At 39.1% G+C, this 21,661-nt stretch overlaps 1 protein-coding gene across 4 annotated transcripts; it reads left to right on the forward strand.

The window, feature by feature from the left end:
* The first annotated feature begins 1,854 nt into the window (after positions 1-1,854).
* LOC122651270 (nuclear pore complex protein NUP1-like) lies at positions 1,855-20,428 on the forward strand. 4 transcript variants are annotated; one of them, XM_043844593.1, is made up of 10 exons: positions 1,855-2,209; positions 3,223-3,272; positions 12,394-12,515; positions 14,594-14,801; positions 14,938-15,240; positions 15,364-15,450; positions 15,543-16,301; positions 17,077-17,555; positions 18,195-19,320; positions 19,382-19,544. In XM_043844593.1, the coding sequence occupies exons 1-10, from the start codon at positions 1,960-1,962 to the stop codon at positions 19,406-19,408; spliced, it is 3,411 nt and encodes a 1,136-aa protein (XP_043700528.1). In that variant the 5' UTR covers positions 1,855-1,959; the 3' UTR covers positions 19,409-19,544. The 4 variants fall into 4 exon arrangements, with proteins under 4 accessions (XP_043700528.1, XP_043700525.1, XP_043700526.1 ...); XM_043844590.1 differs by having other exon boundaries at positions 18,195-20,428; XM_043844591.1 differs by having other exon boundaries at positions 3,226-3,272; positions 18,195-20,428.
* The last annotated feature ends 1,233 nt before the right edge of the window (positions 20,429-21,661 follow it).

Raw genomic sequence — 21,661 nt, forward strand, 5'->3', positions numbered from 1 at the left:
CGAAACGAACTTAAAAAACCGGATCAAAACCAATATAACACGGTAAAAAATCGATACCAGCTTAAAATTCATTATAAATATATTTTTTTTTCACGCTTTTAATTACATTTACAAGGCAAATCAAAACCAACTCGAAACCAAACCGATAAGAGAAACTGACACCGGTGCACCCTTATTGGATCATGTCTTGGATCATTCTCACACCAAAATCGATGAAACCAAACCAAATATAGTCCAAACTGATCGATAGACACCCCTCACAAATATCATATTATACATGATATATATTATATTATATATTATATATTACAAAATATATAAATATTATATATATATATATATATATATATATATATATATATATATATATTATCATATAGTATATTATAATATGATATGATATAATATATAAATATAATATATATTAGGGGAAAGTTTTCATACACGGCTGTGTAAGCCGTGCATGTGAAAGGGTAGGAGTTTCGAGGCATTAAGTATGGGTGGGGGGTTTATGACTTTTCCTACTTTTTGTGAGAGGGGACACGGCCGTGCATGCTTGCACGGCCGTGTATGAAATCATTGGCCTATATATTATCATTTAGTATATTATAATATAATATAATATTATATATTATAATATTATATAGTATAATATAAAAAGAAGGCTTTTGTTGTCTATATATAATACATAATATATTCTTCACTTAAGTATACCAAACCTATTTTTCGTTATATAATCTATTATGTCTTGTAGTAACCAAACAATTATTGTTAATTTATAACCTATAACATATTATCATAATTGATTATCTATAAATAGATCATAAATATTAATATAAACTATGCCAAAAGAGTTGGACGAGGTGAATTTTTAATGGCCAGAAGGACGAGGAATTTTCTTAGCTAAAAAATAAAAAAAAGGTTTACTCCGTCTGAACCTTAATCTACTTTATTTTCTTAAATTACTCTAATAAGAGACAGAAATTACTATTCTACTCCTATCCAAACACATTGCGCGGATGAGATCTACCCTCATATTCTTCTAATTCGAGACATGGGGCGAACAAGAAATGGAGTTGATAAAAATACTTTCCGCCCTCCAAAAACAAGTCATAAGTTTTCCTTTCAAAGTAAGTACCAACAACGGCATAGATTTAGAAGAGATGTCAACTGTCAAGCCAGGCATTAGGCTTAGAATCATCCCCCACTTGGCCACCTTCCCTCGCCGCGTACGCCCACTATATTTTGTCGGCGCTCTTCCTCCCACGAGCAGTGGGGCCCACACAATTGTTACGTTGAAGCGTACACAAACGAATTAATTTGTTCGCTCTCCAACCACAAACCCGCGTAGATTTTCAAACGTTAACCGCCACCTAATACGACACGTGCTTCAATTTAAGTAGCCTGCCACAAGCCTTCATGCTCCATACTTAAATATTTTTTTTTTGGGTAAAATCATGCTCCATACTTAAAAGTCAGAAACAAAAACAGCAAGGACATGTGGATTAGTAATTTTTTTTTTTTGGAGACAGGAGGGGTATCCGACGTGGATCAGTAATGTTCCTCACGTGAGGGCCTGAGGCGTCTCTCTACATCATCAGATTGGAATCGATTTGACAATCAGCATTGACATCGGGCCCACTTCAGACACCATGAAAAGAAACACCGCAATATGCGAATATTCTCACCGATGGGGCTGAAACCGTCCGTTAAGCATCTACATCGTATGCAGTTCCAATCCATCATAATGTATAGGAGGAATGTCTACTATACTGGCAGCGTATAGAAATACGAATCTCTCGTTTCTCCCTATATTGGCTGTTTGCCAAGGGACCACATCGTTTTATAATTTCTCTTCTCTGCGCCGAATAAAAACCCTATTATTTTCTAGCTCTCGCTCGGTCTGTTTCGTCAACTTTTTGCCCGACGCTCCAAGCTGCAAAGTTTGAGCTTTCTTTCATGTCTACCGCGGCGGCAGGCGGATATGAAGGAGGAGCAGGTGGGAAATTTCGAAAACGACCGTTCCGAAAACAGGCAACGCCGTATGATCGACCAGTGAGCGCACTGAGGAACCCTGTGGAAGGAGGGAACAACAATGGGTGGCTTTCGAAGATTGTGGATCCAGCTTCCAGAATTATCACCCGAAGTGCTCAGATATTTTTCTCTTCTGTATTCCGGAAGCGTCTTACCGCTGCAGAGACGGTTTCAGGTTTTTTTTCTTTCCTGTGCATTTGATTGATATTTTGGTTGCTATTTAGGGTTTGTTCTCTTTTTATTGGGGGACGTTAAGTTTGCTCCATTTTTTGGGTTTTGGTTATAGGGTTTGTTTGATTGGGCTAATTGGTTAGAAAATGTTGTAGTTGATGCTTCCTAGGTTTGATATACCATTAATGAGCATAAGAAAATTTCCCCTTTTTAATTCGGATATTGTTGGAGACTGATGAGTTCAATGCCACCGATGAGAACAAGTGCTTACTTTGAATTGGATGGATTTCCCACAATTTGAGTCTGTAAGTTGGAATAAATCATTGTAATAAGAAGAAATGCACTTCTTAAGTTCACTGGGATATTGTTGGATGTCTTTGACTTAGTATATGAGCATTTCATGCCTTTTAGTAAAGGAGCCTCATCCCGCTCCCCCTTCCCATAAAACCCCAAAATCAGGTTTTGCTTTTATGTTCCTATTTTCTCAATTAAGTTTATTCCAGTAAAGAAGTTTTTTTTTTTTTTTTTTTTTTTTTTTTTTTTAACTTTTTATTATTTGGTCTGTGAATGCTAGTACCACAATACTGGGCCTGAAATTGGAGCTGCTCTTAACTCATTCTACAAGAAAAAGGGGAGTAAAAAAGAAAAGTGAAAATGAAGTAAGCCAATATTAACATTTGAAGTGAACATTTGTGCCATCATTCACTCCACATAATTTGAAACATTGCATTTCTGAATATCAGACGTTGCTACTTTGAGTATCTACAGAAAAAAAAAAAAAGAAGTGTCATTACCTTGAGATTGTGCATGTAATGCATTTTCTATTTAATCCATTGCTGATTCTTCTCCCTAATTGAAAGTCCTCCTTTTTCATGTGTTCTATTTACTTTCTTTGATGGGTTCTTGGGGTAGATTTTCTAATCTTTATCTTTTTATTGCTGTATTGATTTGAAGCGGCAGTATGAATTTTTGAATCTTCATTATTTTAATGTTGTTCTTTACGCAACTGTTATTTAGCAGAGGCAGACCGTAAACTGAGTAATGAACCTTCTGAAGCTGTTTCTGCTGTAAGTCAGAATCTATCTTCTTATTATTGTGTAGTTAGTGCGGCTCATTCATTCTGCTTGATTCTATTTATCTTCAGATTGATCTCAGTTTCATTGATGAAGTTAGATTTAGATATATCTGCAGTAATTCTTAACTACATTCTTGGTCAAGATGGACAAATTATCCACCCCACTTTCTACCTTGAGGTGTGGTTTTGATGTCCTGTTGATGAACCTTCTACTGAACTAAATTGTTTCATTTGTCCAACTCCAGTAGCATTTGATTTGGGAGTTAGACTTCATGTTAAATGTTCCCAAGATTGGAGTCATCTTAGGATTTGTTAGTGTCAATTCTGAAGTAATGCTACCCTTGTTTATAGGAACATCTTATAATTTAGTGTAACATTCAAATAGCAACATCATAAGTTATGAATTTGATTGGCTGAAGTTATCAATGAACTTTCCACCAAATGTGAATCCTTAACAACATACTCATACCAAATTGAATATGATTCGGTATCTATCTACCAGTATTGAAAAGCAAGTGATGGCTAAAATCCAACTTACTATTACTTTGCATGAATATCTTCTATTCTTTAATTAATTCAGGGAATTATACACACATAGAAGAGGGGAGAGAGAGCGAGGGTGGGGGTGGGGTAGGGGAGGAATGGAGTGACATGATGGATGCTCAGATTATGCAACATAGGCAGGGTGAGTTTTGAGTGGAGAATGCATTCTTTAGAAAGGGAGAATTGGAATTATATCTAATGAAAATGATGACACAAAAAAACTTAATAGCTTTAGATGTTTGTATCAGGAGATGGAATAGATGGAAAGGAAGTGGTTGCTGAAGAAATTAATATTGGGACCTATAAAGGAAAAAACTGGATGTTAATGAACTTTCAAACGGGAAAGTCTCTCCACAAAGTGGGAGTTAGGCTGCGTACATCATGATTCTCCCCAGACCCTGCAGCGGCGGGAGCCCTGTGCACTGGGTACGTAATGTAGTCCTAGATAGGTAGGAGACCTACTAGGAGCCAAACAACAGGATCAAATAACAAAAGGGGCTGCTGGTTCGAATGGACAACACTAGGATTTAGGTCAATTCCTAGGGTTTGATGGATGGAGGGGGGTGTGGATTAGGTTAGAGGTTGAAGAGGGGAAGGATATATGTAAAAAACTAAGATTACCTACTAGTTTGATCTCCTTCAAAGGCAGCAGCAGCAGCTTGAAGAAGCTCGATTGAATAAGAAGAAAGACCTCCCGATCTACAAGATGCAAGGAGTCGATTGGAGTCCACGAATCCCTTCAACCTTGATATTACTCACAAGGCACACTCACGATGGAGCAAAGACAGCAACAAAGGCAGCAAGCATAAAGCTAATTTTTATTAATCAAATTCGTATTCAATGCTGGCCTCCCTTACAAACTTATATAGAAGACTCAAAAATAGACTTAGACACTAAAAAGGAATGGCCTAACCTTATCCTTAACCTATTAGCTAACTTAAACTGACTAGGAAACTGAAATAGACTCAAAATAGAGTCCTAATGACTTAAAAACAACTTAAACTACTTAAAATAAAGAAGATTCCCTAGTAGCCAATAGGATATAAGAACCTCTTAGCTAATAGGATCACTTCACTTAAATTAGATCAATTGAACCAATTGGATGCAACCAATTTAAACCGGTTCAATTAAAAACACAAAATAAAAACTAAGTATTGGGCTAATCCCGTATGCAACCTATATACCCCTATTTCAGGCCCATTAAAGTGGCCTAATACATAGAAAACCCTTGGGAACAAAGGCCCAACATATATATATATCCCAACCCTACACTTATTCCCAATGAAACAAGCCCTATTTGATGATGAATCTGCATCAGTACGCCTGTTAATGAACTTTCGAAGGAGTCACTTGTTTTATGTGGAGTAAAATGGCTGATTGAATTAAAATGCTATGATAAGTGTTCATTTGAGAATTTTCTAGAAGAGATTGTTTTTTTTTTTTTGTGTGGGGGGGAGAGAAAAACTAGTATGGCTTGGCATACAAGCGTAGGTCAGGGTTGACATTCCTTGTTTAAAGGAGTGCAACAGACTAGGGATGAGAAAAAGTATAGAAATTTATATTTTATGATTAGTGGGATACTAGGAAAGTGGTTTGCATCTAAGTGAGGCTAAATTTAAGGTCAGTAGTCACCATAACCATTATCAGAATTTTAGAATTGGGGATGCTGGAAAGATGCATGTATAAACATACTAGAATGAGAGAGGACATTGAGAGTCATATTATGTTAGATGTTGGATGAATAAAATTATTAGAATTAATAAATGGTGGATTAATGTAGGAAAAATACTGTGGTTCCTATTTACATGAAGAAGAGCTATATTTGGAGTCAAACCAGTTAGCACGGTCCGCAGGATCAAACTTTCAACCATTTTATGGAACTTTAGGGGAGACTAACTGAGCCCAAACCAAGATATGGTTGGGTTTTATAAATCGATGTGGGTTTTCACTAGGGTGACTGCTAGGTTTTCTTTTACTTAAATGATTATGTAAAAGCTTATACTTTGTTTGCAGTCACATGATCTTTGTTGAGTTCAGAGAATAATGTCGTCCTAGCTAGATGTTAGATCTACTAGGAACCAGGTCAAACAAAATTCTGTTAAGCTACTGGACTAGAGGGCAGATTTTGATGAACTTGTTCAAGGCAAGGGTTAGACTTGGGGTGTTGGGTTCATAGTTGTCATGGCGTCGCCATATCCATGTCGCTGGAGAAGTGGGCATATCGACCACCGATATGGATGATGTAAGAATATCGACCGATATGGCCTCCATGTCGTCGCCATGGCGCCGCCATGGACGCCATACCACGACATATGGCCATATCGGGCGACATGGTTGTTTCAAATTATAAAACTTAATTTTTTAACAATAATTTTTTTTAACCATTTTTTATTTTAATGCTTTTTCCTTAACATAAAAAAAATTAAAAAAACATCAAACAGAAAACACTAATACACTATTGACTAATACACAATCACATATTCACATCAGCAATTTTTTTTATTTATTTAGATGGGTTGTTTATTAGCTTTATTCATTCAATATAAATCGCGTTCTTGTAATTGTTTTTTTGTTTTGTTACTTTTGTAGTCACTTTCATATGAATCATATCTCAACTCTCATGATTTTTCAACTTTATTATCAGCAAGCCTATTGCTATCAATTATTTGATAATCCATGATTTCATATACACTAATGGATATTACACTTTCATGAATTAAACCATAGTAGATTAGTACACTTTCATGTTAATTTTTTATGTTAGATGGTATATATTATAGCATACTAAACGACATAAAAAATAGAGAAAATAAAAAATAAAACATGGTCGATATGATCGCCATGGCAACGCCATGGCGGGCGACATGTCGATATATCGACATGACACCCCTCCACCGACTTGGATCGCCGTGACGACGTGACAACTATGGTTGGGTTTGAATTTTATAGGGTAAAGCAGGGCAGGTTTAGGGGAATCTAAAGAACCTGGTTTGGTGAGTTTTGAATGAGAGTTTCAAAATCAGAAAAATTAAGGTTTCGGGTTTGGTTTTGGGGAAGGAGAAGGTGGTGAATTTTGGGAAGGAGAAGGTGGTGATTTTGGGAAGGAGAAGGTGGTGATTTTGGGTTTATAATGGGGGGTTTGGTCCAAGGTTTGGATCGAATTTCCCAAATAGGGAGAGGAAAGTTCGATCCTAATATGGAGGGGTTTTGAGGGTAGGTTAGGTCTGGACAGGTTCTAGGTTATTTAGGGTTTAATGGATATGAGGAGGGATGTGGGGGTTTGAGGTAATAAATAAGACAGAACTTAGGATCGAGTGAGGGGAATGGTCTAGGGATGCTGTGACTGAAAGTTAGATGGATTCTAATGGAGGAATAAGATGGAAAGTAATTGCAGCAATTAGAAATACTAATTGGATTTGTAGAACAGCAACTAGAAGCCGTAGAAGAGAACCTCCCGATCTGAACAGATGCAGGGAGTCAACTGGAGTCTTACCAATCCCTCCCTTGAATCCACAAGGCAAGCTCACAAGGGAGCTGGGCAGCAGCAACTATGGCAGCGAACTTTGAATCAAATTTTAGCAAAATGAGTAGTGGGGAGCCTCCCACGATTTACTTAGCTATATAAGGCTGAAAGCCCAAAGCCTAATACAAGATCCTCTAGGGACCAATAGGAATACAAGGTCCTCTAAGGACCAATAGAAATAGGTTAACTCCTAGCCAATAGGAGTGAATCACTTAAATTGAACCAAAGGTTGAACCTGGTTAAATTTAAGTTTACAAAATAAACCTGGTTCAAACTAGAAATAGATTAACTCCTAGCCAATAGGAGTGAATCACTTAAATTGAACCAAAGGTTGAACCTGGTTCAAACTAAGTTTTACAAAAGAAGCTAAGCATAGAATAAAAACTAAGGCTCCTCAATCGGTCCTAAGCTTAGGGCTGTCTCTTCTTCTTGCGGCTGCTTGGACCTGCATCAGAGAAAGCTTGGAATGAGTATGTATAGAAGTCATTTAGTGGGCCTTGGAGAAGGAAAAATGAAGTACATGAATAACCTAGGCTTGACAACTAACATGAACTTGAGTAGAGGTGAATGGTTGAGCAGAGTTTGTGTGGCCTTCCCACTGGGTTGGGAAAGGGCTTAGCTAAGTTGAGTTGAGCTGAGTTGAGTTGAATGTTACAATCACTAAGAGAGACATGTGGCTTCCAATCATTCTAGGTTTGACTTTAAGGTTTGCCTTGAGCTTTGTATATCATTGCATTGATTATTGATGAGGGGATTAGGTTATATATGATAAAGTCTGATTTTTTTGGGGGATCCTGTTGGTTATAGAGAAAAGAACTATATCTTCTACTAGAAAGTCAGTTCCTACATGAAGAGTTGGGGGAGGACAAAAATCCTACATTGTGGGCAAAACTTTGGGAAAGATTATCAAACCCAACCCAAAGCAAGAGGGAACTCAAATCGATCCAGATAAGGGCCTACGAAGTCATGCTGCTAGGGTGGGTGGTCCAGGAACAGTTCTTTGGACAGGGCCAAAACTGTTTGAAAGTTCCGACCGAGAACCGGCCTAAATTGGGATTTGGGTTTAGTAGGATATTAGTATTTTATTTATTTACTTATTTGGATTTATCTTGTAATCTTTTACTTAGGCTAGAGTTCCATTCCTTTTTCATTTTAGAATTTGATTCTATTATAGATTTAGATTGGGTTTAATAATTAGGAGATAGGGTTAGATTTGACTTCTATTTCTGCACTAGACTACCATTAGGAAACTTTCAATTTTTTTTTATGAATATGCTTGTAACCCAATTCATTGGACAGATTTGAGAATGAAATTGTGAATTTGTTTTGGGTGAAGCCTGTGTGGCCAGTGCGGTCTCTCTTCTCTCTCCTCTCTCTTCATTCTCTCCCCCTTTTTCCAGCTATCTGGTTCCCCTCTTCTTCTCCTTCCTCCCTGTTATTTTTCTTTATTTCTATTTCCTGTTTTTCTTGTTTGATTAGTTGCCGGTACCCTGTTCTGCCGAGAGTTGAGATCCAAAAAAAAAGAGAACTCTTTCTCTCGCGTCCTTCCCTCCCAACATCAAACCTTGGCTTGTACTCAACATTTAAGGTTGCTCCATTGTGACCAAGTGGTCACGGGTTTGAGTCTCGAAACAGCCTCTCTGCGAAAGCAAGGGTTAAGGCTGCGTACATTATGACCCTCCCCAGACCCCGTAGTGGTGGGAGCCTTGTGCTCTGGGTACGCCTTTTTTTTACCTGACATAGTTCCAGCCCAGAAGTCTGTTGGATTTGAGAGCTTCGAATCAGATGCAATTCTGATCTTCCCTCTTTCCGCCAAGCTTGTTTCAGATTTTTTTTCTTGTTAACTCTAGTCCTTGATGTGATCGAATGTTGGATGGGATTTCAAAGTTAGTGGATTAGCAATATCACCTCTAAATTTCAAGTTGATTGGAGATGTACAGGATGAGTTACCTTATCTGAAATGAGGTTGAGTTTTTGTTGTGACTTCCGTGCGTACTGTTCTCCGTCTTAAGGTTGAAGATGAAACCATTCCCCGATGACATGTTCTTTCATATATTATGTCCCCACTTTCCAATACTACCCCTCCTTTCTCCTTTTATTCTCTTTAATCCTTAATTTACTTTTGATTTCAAGATTGCCCCCACCCCATTTAGTTGGGATAAGGTTGAGGTGTTGTTTGAAGATTGCCCCTCTTACTTATAACTCTAGGTCTGCCTACATACAATGCCTATTTTGTTCCTTCTCTTGTTAGTTTGAACTTTATTAATTTATAAAATTGCCATCCCCTCACTGTTTCAGTTTGTAATATTTGGGTGGGCAATCCGAATTGGGTTATTGCAACCTTGGATTGCATTATCGTTGTTTGATTATTGATGAAATATGTACGCTCCAAGAAAGTCTACGAATGGGACTTCGTGATCTTTAAACAGGGCTTCTTTATCTCAAGTTAGGTTGTCGAACGATTGTTGATAATACTGACCGCTTCTGTGATGAGATGTCAAGCATGATAAAAGCTTCAAAAGACAGATCAAGATTGAAGTTGAGCAGCTGATTGACGGTCTAATTGCAGATGTGAAACCCCATGATCAGATTCCAATCGGGGGGATATCGTTTGCCAATGATCATCAGGATATTGTAGCGTTTGATCATGAGATGTGTTGGACCATCACCCCATCAAAGCTGAAGATTGTGGATCAAGTAACAACAAAAGCCAGTGAAGTGAAAGCCATATCCCACCATGAGTTCGTTCTTCCCCACAATTTTCCAGACCTGGATGCAACCCCAAATGGCATGGCCATGTTCAATGGAGGCCTTCGTTCGCTCCAGTTTCTGAGGAGTGACTTGATTCAGATTGAAGGTACCATAAGAGCTAGGGGCAGGCCTAAAATGACCCTATGAGAAGTGATGGGGAAAGACATGCATAGTTTAGGTCTTGTTAATATGACGTCGAATAGAGTTGATTGGAGGGCAAGGATCTGTGTAGCCGACCTGAGTTAGTTTGTTTAAGACTCAATTGTAGCTGTGGTGTTGGGTTTCTTTTCTTTTACCTTTTTTTTTTTTTTGTAACATTTTGTCTTCGCAAGGATCCGTGTAGCCAACCCCATTTAGTTGGGATAAGGCTGAGTAGTAGTTAGTTGTTGTTGTTGGGTGCAACCCCAAAGATTCATATTTTGGATCTTATCCAAGTTGCAGACAAGGAGCATCTTGCCCCTGTTCAAGTACTTTTTATTCCTGCCCTTCTTTAAAATTTGTGGGCGAGTTTTTCTCAGCACTGGGGAATTGATGTAGGGGCGAATTGATGTAGGGGCAGTTTTGATGGGGAGCCCAAGAAGAACCAGAGGGATATATGAGATGGTGCTCAGATTTGCAGGGAAGAAACCAGCACTACACGACCACTGTTGCACACACGCACCACTGTGCATTCAAATCCAACTTTCCCATTCCAATCTACTTACGTACGTATGTTGGTTACAAGTATGTAAAGAGAAGCAAACAAGACTACTAATTGGAAATTAAAACTGAAATTAACTTGCATCCAAACTCCATCTTTCTATTTCATATTCCTATGTAACCCATTCAAAACAAACAATGACAAAACATCTTCTTTCTTATATTATATCCCCACTTTTCCATATTACCCTTAATTTCTCATTTTATTCCCTTTAGTCTTTAATTTACTTTTGATTCCAAGGTTGCCCCTCTCAGTTATAACTCTACTTCTACCTACGTACAATGCCTATTTTGTTCATTCTCTTGTTGGTTTGAAATTTAATAATAAACGGAATTGCCATCTACTCACTATTTGAGTATTGTAATATCCGGGTGGGCCCATAAGCAATCTGAATCGGGTTCTTGGAAGTTGGAATCTTGGTTTGTATTAGTGGGATGCTGTTCTTATCCTTCCTACCAGGGTCCTATACATATTAAAGTAACTAAATTGCATGCAGATTACATGGTTGGTCTGCAAATGCAATAAAGAAAACAGAAAGAGGCAGGATTATGAAACGATTAGATAGGTTTTGAATGACTATAATGGGGACTTCTCTTGAAAAATAGATTAAAAAATCTGAGTAAATAACATATATGTAGTATGATCTAATCCAGTAAACGATGAATAAGATAATTGGTATGTTTAACTAAACTGCAGATGAATTTGAGTGAATGCTACATAAAAGCAAAAGAACCCTAAAATAGACCAGGAAATATTAAACAAACTAGGGATTTTTTTATAATTTCTTGAAATCGTTCATAGGTACTCTTCACATGTTTCATCTAATCTGTGAGCAGTGGTGTAGTTCCTTCTTCAATAAATGGTGCTTCATTTTTAGCCTATTAGGATCATTTGTTACCACAAAAAAAGAACTCTTTCCCCTTCAATTTAGATGCCCTGAGCTATGATTTGATGTGCTATTAGGTTTTATAGATCCCCCATGACCTATTGAACAGATGTTGTTTTTGATTTATATGATTTATGTCTGATGAGCTAGGGAATGCCGATCATTGTACATTGTGAGATCTCAAATAAATATTCTAAACATATAAAACCAATAATATATTTGTGCATCTTATCCAATTGGCCATGACTTGGTCAAAGCATGCCTCTACTTCACGACCTTGGCTTCTTTTTGAAGCTGAACGGATGAACTTCACAAAGCACCATGGTCACAGCTTCACAGAATTATTGACGTGAAAATTTATGACCACAACTGGGTTCTTAATGCCTTGTAGCCTGAGTTTTGATAAAATACGTGTCTACATACCCCTAGGAGCACTTAATTGATTAGGTGATTGCTGTTCACCAATTCTTACATTTTTAGTTCTATAGATTTTACTCCCTCCAAAAATATGAAAATCACGACTTGTTAAGTCTTTGAATCAATGGTTTCTTTATCCTGTTATCAGTTTACTTTTGTTTTCCCAATTTGCCTGAAACTTGAAGTTATATTCCTGCTCTTGTTAGTTTCAGCATTTTGTAATAAACTCTTTTTCTTCCATATAATGTTGGTTCTGTATCTTAAATTTGATATGTTCTATGCAAAACTTTCTGTCACAGAATCCTTTTGGGGTACAAGAACCAGTTGTCAATGGAAGTGATGACCTGAATAATCATTCTGACAATAGTGGGGTTGGTGAACTTGAGCAGATTCTGAAGCAGAAGACCTTTACCAGGCAAGTATTTACAACAATGAGATTTTATGATGAATCTGTAATAAATAATGCAAGTCATTTTTAGCTGCCTTACAGGTTGCTTTTTGTTTTTTCCAACATCATTAAATTTTGATGTCGATCTTTTCATAATTCTTAACTATATCTAGTTATCAGTGCAGCCTATTATGCATGTGGTTGTTTTGGCTTCCGTTGCCTCCCTGAACTGGAATTGATTCACCATCCTCTCTGATTATTTTAAATCTCTACCCTCTGACAAATACCTACCTCAGAATGGGAATCCTGAAGAAGCTATGCACATTCATTTCTGTATTTACATGGCGTGTTTGCAGTATGATCTCTGATCTGGCAATCCGGGGTTCCAAAACTCGGTTTGAATCGCTTATGGGCCCACCCAATCAACAAGACTTCAAGTTTTAAAGGGAATGGTAGTTTTGTGAATAGCCAGAAGTTTTAAGGGACTGCTAGGTAGACTAAAAGAGTCAGGGACACAAAAAGGATTAGTATTAATTGTTCCGGGACAGATTAGGTAATAACACAAAACAAGGATTAGGGCTGAATTAGAAATTACTGGGAGCAGTATTAATGGAAAGGGCAGTATGGTGACAAACAAAAAATGTCACCAGCTTCTTCAAAAAGGCCAACAAACCAACGGAAGAGAAGAAGATGATTTCGAGTGAAAGGGCTCTCTCCTATGGCCATTGCTTGACCTGAAAATTTAGGTGACAGATCGTTACACTCAACACTGCTGAATCCAACAATTACCAGCCACAGCAACCAATGATTTCTCTAAATATAGACTGCTGAAATCACAACTGGCAGAAGTGTTCAAGCAAATCTGATCGCAGGTTATGATTCGCACGATAGGGGTGGTCTTTGGAAACAAAACCCTAGGATTAGGATCACCTATAGTAAAGAAACTTGTGCCCAAAATTTCAGGGTAAACAGATTGAGTATCAAGGAGATCGAGATCAAGGTTTATGGCTGTAAACTACCGTCCAACAGAGTAGGGACAGCAATAACAGTACAGCAAGAGAAGAAAGGGAAGATGGAAGAGGAATTGTACCTGAGATAGGAAATGAGAGATGAAAACAAGAATCAAAGTAGGAGGAAGGGAGGAGGGAGAGGGGAGGTTGCACCAGCCACGTAGGCACTCAAACAAAACCCAGTTTCATTCCATTATCAAGTCTACTCCCATGATGGGATTACAAGTACATATCAAGAAAGGGAGAGGATTCTCTAAGCAAGCAGCATAGATGAGTGCACCAATGAGGTACTACAAAATGGCATCATATATTGGAGGGCAGTGGGGTCATTTCATCGAGGAGGAGATAGATAGACACAGAGATGCTAGCGTACCCAATACCAGTGGCTCAGAGAACTTTTTCCTATACACCAGTGGCTCAGAGAACCTTTTCCCATAACGAAAAATAAAAGACTCCTACAAATAGAAACCAACTCAACAGGGAATTAAAGCAACTAGGAAACTTGAAATAGGAAACTATCTCCTAGTATCTAACTCTTATCCAAACCCCATAATTAAAAAATACAAAGAATCCCAATTAGAAATTAATAAAATCCTAAATTATCCTACTAGACCCAAATCCCAATTCAGGCCTGGTTCTCGGTCAAGGCTCTCGAACAGGTCGGTCTGGTTCACAGAAGTGCTCATGCATCAGATCCTCTATTCTCTGGATCTTGTACCTTGGAGATCCCTTGGACCAATATAACTACTGATTATTTGATTTTAACTGTCTAGTCTATAGATGTCTGCATCCCAATTCGGGCCTGGTTCTCGGTTGGGGCTCTCAAACAGGTTCGGTCCAGTCCGCGGAAGTGCTCCTGAATCGGATCCTCTATTCTTGGGATCTTGTACCTTGGAAATCCCTTGGACCAATATAAGTCCTGATTATTTAATAGTTACTGTCTACTCTATAGATGTCTGCATTGGTTAGGATACATATCCTTCGAGTAATCTTTTGGCACTCTCTTTCTTCAGGTACTTGCATGCATTCTTAAAATAATATTCATTTTTCTTTGAACATTTCTAGAGTTTGTTTCTGAAGTAACATTACCTGCAGAGCTGAGATTGACCGCTTGACTGAACTACTCCGTTCAAGAACTGTTGATATACCTGCCGAGGATGAGAAGAAAAGATCTGAACCTAGTACATTGCAGCCAGTAGCTTATAATCACAAAGTGGAACTGGCAAATGTTCCGGTGCAAGAAAATGGAGTGGATTCCCGAAGATTGCTGGGAGAGGCTTCAACCCCTGCTGTTAGTTCACGTGTAGGAAAACAAATTCAGTTCTTTTTCCCATCTGTTTAACATAGTTGCAAATGCTTGATGGTGGTTTGTACATCGTTCTAGCCTGAAAGTTTGCATATAAGATACTAATTTTCCATTTTCTTTTATGGTCTTTTAGATCCTTGAAGAAGACATTGCATCGCCTGCAGAGCTTGCAAAGGCCTACATGGGTAATAGAACTTCAAAAGTGTCCCCATCAACATTAGGTTTGCATAGTCTCAGAGAAGAGTTACCTTTGCCAAGTAATGTCCCATTTCCAAGGAAATCATCCGGTATGTCACTTGTACCAAGATCATCAGTTCGCTCTGCTGGCATCCCTGGGGTTTCTGAAAATGGTTATCAGACCCCAAGATCTCGAGGGAGATCTGCCATCTACAGTATGGCTCGTACACCGTATTCCAGAATTCATCTTACTGCCAAGGTATATATGATCTACTCACTCTCTCTCTCTCTCTCTCTCTCTCTTTCACACACACACACACACACATACACACATCTTATCTGATCTCATAGGATGCAAAATCTTATTTTTCTTATTTTCCAGGGTATTGGGGATACAGATGATTGGTATGCTGGCCCATCAACATCTCCCTGGACATTGGACAACAACATGGTTTCTACTGGAAAGCAGGTCAGTATTTCATTGGAAGCCATTGCATGCTATTCTTATTGAAATTCACTGTCATGATCTGATTATTGGGCTCATCCCAATGCGCTTTCCAGGTCTCAAAGCGAAGGAGTTTAGTTTTAGATAATGATATTGGATCTGTTGGCCCCATACGCAGGATCCGTCAAAAGACCAATCTGATGTCTCCTAAAAGTATTGGCTCACTGGCTCCTGAGACTCATATTCCTACTCGTGGAACTGCATTTGGTTCTGATGTTGCTCAAGGTTCTGTTTCTTTGACTCAGAAGCCACTTCTGCTGGAAGAACACAGGCATCGCAGCCTAAAGATGAGAATTGCAGAAAATGGGAGCAATTGCATCCCCAGCACGAGTTTTGCTTCTGTTCCTTCTCAGTCAAGTGAGATGGCCCAAAAAATTTTGCAGCAGCTTGATAAGCTGGTGCCTTCTCCCAAGGAGAAATCATCTGAGCTCAAGCTAGCTACTGCTGGGGAGAAATCATGTGCAAAACTGTCACTTAGTATGTTACATGGCCAGGCTTTTCGGAGGGTGGAGGAAGTAGATTCATCAAAGTTTTTGAATAATATACAAGGTACTTGTACTTTGGATGCCGTTGGTGGTACACCTCTACCTGTTATTCAAGATTCTGCCTATCGAAAGCTGGACAAAGTTGAAGAAAATGGCTGGTTGAAGATTGCTGCTTCTGGAAACAAATTGGCTCCTGAGGCTAATGGCACAGAAAGAAATACGTTGAATAAAGACACTGTCCCTATTTTCAGGACTGCAGATTCAGCTATTTCGAACTCTGTTGTCACCCCTCCACAGAAAAAACAAGCCTACCAGATGAATGCACATAAGGTTTGTGATTCCTCTTACATATTCTGATTAGACCGTCAAGAATAATGCCCTTTTTAACTAAGTCTTCAAGAACATATCTTTTGTTGTTGTTGCTTTATCTATTCTTTGATTTACCCAACTATTATTTGCCTCCTAATGCCAAATATTTGATGTGACATATTCTTGATATCCAGAGCTTCCAGTCTTTGGAACTACTATGTGATGTTCCTGATCATAGTTGTCAAGGCAACCATCTTGGATGCCTAGTCGTCACCTTGTGGCCTTGTGACAGCATGCATATATTACATCCTTTTTGACACTTTATGAGTTTACATTGATTTATGTGTATTGGTTTGTTTTTTTTTTTTAATGAATATGCTTTTATTATAGCCTAGGCTTTGTTTATGATATGTTGGTTTTCTCATATTAGGTCGTTACTAGCATTATTATATCATATTGCATTGATATGGCTTCTATGTTCCATATAAGCATATAATTATATAAAATTATCACTGCTATATTGCCTATACTGAATGCTGGGTTCGCCTAGTCTCCTTGACAACTATGAGCCTGTTCTAGTGAACATTGGTTTTGAAATTTAGAAACCCTCCAATTCCTAGCTGGTACTTCTGAAGTCTGTGTGCTTAATCTTTTGTATGTCCATCATTTGGTGGAGGGAACGGAGAACTGGATTACTGTCTTCTCTATAGAACCTAGGTTTGGTCTATTTTTGTCAACTTCATATGTACTCCCCTCGCCTTTTTTTTTGTTGATTTTTCTTTCCCTCATTTTGAAGGAATCTCTGGAGCTGGATGATAATTGTTGCGGTACCAAAGGTGTACATTCAGTTAATGGAAAAGAAAAACTAGATAATTCAACTGTGGAGGAGAACAAAGCTGTTGCAGCAAAAACAGTTACTGTGGAGAAGCCTCCAGTTTCTGAAATCAATACCCCTGCTAGTTTGATATTGAACAAATCCAGTGGTACAGGAGCTTCTGATGGTCCCAGGGTTAATCAAAAGAACCCTGGTTTTGGCGCTCCGTTGACATCCGTGTCGAGCACAGTTACTCAGCCGGCCCCCCTCTGTCAGTCACCTCCATTGTTTGGTAATGTAGTTCCAACAAAGGGACCAGCTTCTTCTCCGGTATTCAACTTTGGGTCCAAAGTCATTGGCAATGCACCACCTTTTACATTTTCATCAGTTTCCAGTTTCAGTGAATCATCAGGACTGAAATTTGATGCTCGGTCAGGCTCAGTGCTGGGGACATCAAGCAGGTCAGTCTTCACTGCCTGGAATTATTTGCCTCTTAGGGGTGACCTGCTGTGTTGATTTCTTTCTCTCTCTGACAACTTGAATAATGTTCTTCTGCATTTTTTATGGTTGAAACCTTGGTTGTGCTTTTTTTTTTTTGTTCCTCTGTCATATTCTTTGCATTTCATTCAGTTGTAAATTGAAGAAATTCATTCCAAAATATCTGCTTATTCCTGTGTATTTGTATGTGGGAAAGGAACTCATTCTTGATGTATGAATGTGGAGTTATCTTGAAAATGCAATATGCAGTTCTCTCTGGTTCAAAACTATGGTGATTCAACCTGCTGTTAGGCTTGGTTTTTGTCCGACTAACCAACCAACATAACATAAATTCTTGAATATGCTCTAAATTCCATAGTAGTTATTTTTTGAACTTGTGAGTAATGAGACTTGTAGGATAACCTGGTTGGTCAGGCATATAACTTATTCTGGTGATAACCATAAGTTGAAATCTACTGTTTAATTGTCCAAATTATTCGCTGTTAAATTTTAATGAAAAATGAACATATCTTTCTGAAGTTTATGGCTGAATATTGTCCATGGCTTGTTGTAATACTCTAGCATACCTTTTGTTGACTCTCCTTTTCCCTTCCCATTTACAGCCCTGCCACAATTGGTGCTACATCGACAGGAATTATTACCAAAGCTGCATTATCAGATACAGGTGGTAAAGAAAATGCTCCGAAGACTGGAGACTTGTTCAGGAAACATGAGAATGCCACTTTTTCAAGTGTGTCGACATCACCCACTCCATTCTCTTTTAGCAATTCGATGAAAAATTCAAATCTAAGCAATGGTTCAGTTGCACCATCAACTTTGTTATTCTCAGTCCCTGCTCCTTCAGTGCCAGCTTCCACTATTTCTTCAAATATGAGTTTCATGAGTGGTTCTGCAACCACTGCTATCACCACCACTGGCAGCCTCTCTGCCTCAGCTGCATCCCCGGCATTTTCTTCAGTGCCCATATTCCAGTTTGGATCCGGCACCACTATGGCAGTGGCTCCAAGTTCAGTGTCGCAGCCATCAACTTCTGGTGCAGAGTCAACAGATTTGGAGCAAAAGGTCGAGACGGCTCCACCTTTTGCCAGTGTAAGCCCCCTTCCGTTTGGTACCACATCTTCTCCCCTTACTAGTACAGGCAGTGGCATCTTTGGGCTCTCCAATGTAACCCCTGCAAGCACTACAAATTCCTCTTCGTCTGCCAATCATCTGAGTTCTAACCCTTTTGGTGCTGGTACTGGGCCTGTGTTTGGTTTGCAGACAGCATCCGGAACTGTTACTTCCTCTTTTACTCAGAGCATTCCAAGCCAGTTGGGCTTATCTGCCGCATCACCTACATTTGGCCTGAGTGCATCTTCTACTTTCAGCTCTGGTAGTTCTTTATTTGGCTCCTCAACCTCAGCTTCTAAACTGTTCAGTTCAGGTTCTGGCTTTGGACAGAATTCTTTAACTACCTTCTCTACGGGGGCTAATCATTTTAGCACTGCCAGTCTATTCAGTTCTAGTTCGCCGCCAGAATCATCAGTAATCAATTCGGCGTTTAGCTCTGCATCTTCTCCAGCGTCAGGGTTTTCTTTTGGAGGGTCCTCAACCGCTGGTGCTGCTAGTGGTAGTGCATCATCTCCAGCGACAGGGTTTTCTTTTGGAGGATCCTCAACTGCTAGTGCTGCTACTGGTAGTGCATCTCCATCAACAGGGTTTTCATTTGGAGGATCCTCGACTGCTGGTGCAACTACTGTTATTGCATCTCCGGCGACAACAGGGTTTTCATTTGGAGGATCCTCGACAGCTGGTGCTGCTACTGGTAGTGTACTGATGGGATTTGGCTCTGGTATTGGTGCCTCATCAGGGTCAGTTTTCTCATTCACTTCAGCTTCTGCAGCCACCTCCTCAGCCTCTCTTACCTCATCACAGCCTGTGTTTGGTGTGCCGAATCCAAGCATCACATTTGGTTCATCATGTCCGGCTAACGACCAGATGAACATGGAAGATAGCATGGCAGAGGACACAGTACAAGCATCAACACCTGCTGTTCCGACATTTGGCCAGCCAGCTACTACCCCTTCACCTGGTTTCATGTTTACTTCTGCTCCATCAGGAGCTCCATTCCAGTTTGGTGCCCAACAGAATCCGGCTACTCCACAGAACTCATCTCCATTTCAGGCTACTTCTGGTAATTTTGATTTTGCTCCTGGGGGAAGCTTCTCATTAGGAACTGCTGATAAGTCTAACCGGAGAATTTTCCGAGCAAAACGTGATAAGACGCGGAAGAAGTAAACCTTGGTTGTTCATCCACTGATTTGGATGAATCAGTGACTTGGGAGGAACACCTGATCATTTCTTGGTGCAAGATGAACAACCTGCAGGCTGTTTCTGATGTTATTCCTCAGATTTTTGGTCCTGGTAAGGTTAATTGACCTCTCGCAGACCTGGAAGTCTGGTGGCCCTTGTACTTGGTCTTTTCCAGTGCGGGCTTATATAATGTTTCAATTTTGGGTAAGTCAGTAGTGATACCATTGAATGTTTGCTGTTGGTCTTAGTTACTTTTCTAGGTCCAGGTTGAGGCACTGCTGTTCATTCCTAGTGTACTTTTGGTGTAACATAGGAAGAAAAAATGCTTATATCTGTGAAAAACAGTTGCCTGTCAGTAGCCCTCCATACGCTCTTCTTATTTGATAATCAATCTTGCTGTCTATTGTTGGGCAAGATGATTTACCAATTGATTGTAATGAATGCGGTAGAGGAATATTTCAGCTGATGTTCGGATACCGTGGCAATGTACATTTTTGCTAAGCATTAAAATGGCAAATGGTTCAAAATGGTTGCTACGAGTGAATTTGGTGTGTTTTTTTATCCCAGCAAATTGCACTGATATATTCAGGATTGTTATTTGTTTATTGGGCAAGAGAACGCTATCTAGTCATGTAGCCCTTGTGACAATGCAGAGGCCAATGGGGTCCGTGTAGTCATTTTGCATCCCTTCTGTATCTAGGCACAGGAGCCATGCGACGTGGCGACTAGATAGCATTCTTTTCTCCTTGTATTCAGGATTGTTGTACATGTTACATTGCCTTGCGATCATGTGTTGAGCTTTAATCCTTGTATATTGATGGACCTCCTCCTGTTCAGTTTCAATGCTGTTCTGCCATGTGAAAAATTGCTGCCAAATTGAAACTTGTCCAACGGATGGGTGATGATTTATTAATTGGTGGATATTGAATTTCAACTGGCTGAAAAATTGAAGGGAAGGGAAGGGAAGTGAATTTTTATAATCATTACCCATCATGATTCATAGATTACTTATTTTTTTTTATTTTATCATATTTAGTAATGATGTTTTTTTGATGTAAATTTTATTCTATTTTTCAAATCCTAAGGGATTTAAATGTAAATAAAGTGAATTTTTATATCCAATTGTGGAATGATATGAAATTAGTAATATAATTATGCGGTTTCTTTTTTAAATTGAAATTTTCACTTCTTTTCCCTTTATTTTCCCACCAAAAGGAGTTGTCGTGGTTGATAAATGAAATAAAGAGGGAAAAGGAATCGCATTATGTTGTGAGTAGATATATGTAGTTCACATTGTTTTATTGCGTGATGTACATTAGTAGGTCTAACTTAGAAATACATGTGAGTTTGGAGGTAAACCCTTGGAGAGTGCTTGAACTTTAAGCATTTCATCCTTCCGGTAGCCGCGCTAGTCGGGTAGGGAAAAAACTATAGTTCTGAAAGAAATTGCCAACAAGTTTCTTCAAGACGAATTACTCTTTCTGTTTTGGGTACAGGGAAGATAGATCGGCTCTCACCGGGCAAAGTAGGTGTCTAACACTTTCTATTTCCGTAACCCGATGACCTTTACCAGACCTCTGACAAGACCAGGAGTATAGAGTTTATCATTCTTCTCTATAGGAAATGGGCTATCTACGGGTCCTAGGCCTTTATCCTAGATGGCAACTCCCCTTTCTGATCTTCAATCAAGGAAGGCGAATTGTATGACAATACATCATAGTCAGTTAAGATCCATGCACGCACGCACGCTACATCTGCAGGTGCTGCGAACCTTAGT

This window comes from Telopea speciosissima, chromosome 2 (assembly GCF_018873765.1).
Source record: "Telopea speciosissima isolate NSW1024214 ecotype Mountain lineage chromosome 2, Tspe_v1, whole genome shotgun sequence".
Lineage (NCBI taxonomy): Eukaryota > Viridiplantae > Streptophyta > Magnoliopsida > Proteales > Proteaceae > Telopea > Telopea speciosissima.

Bases quoted from the DNA above. Each gene is read 5' to 3' on its own strand.
- LOC122651270 (XM_043844590.1), top strand. From the start codon at position 1,960: ATGTCTACCGCGGCGGCAGGCGGATATGAAGGAGGAGCAGGTGGGAAA. The intron at 15,241-15,363 runs GTATATATGATC...CTTATTTTCCAG, and splicing joins GAATTCATCTTACTGCCAAG to GGTATTGGGGATACAGATGA. The intron at 16,302-17,076 runs GTTTGTGATTCC...CTCATTTTGAAG, and splicing joins ACCAGATGAATGCACATAAG to GAATCTCTGGAGCTGGATGA.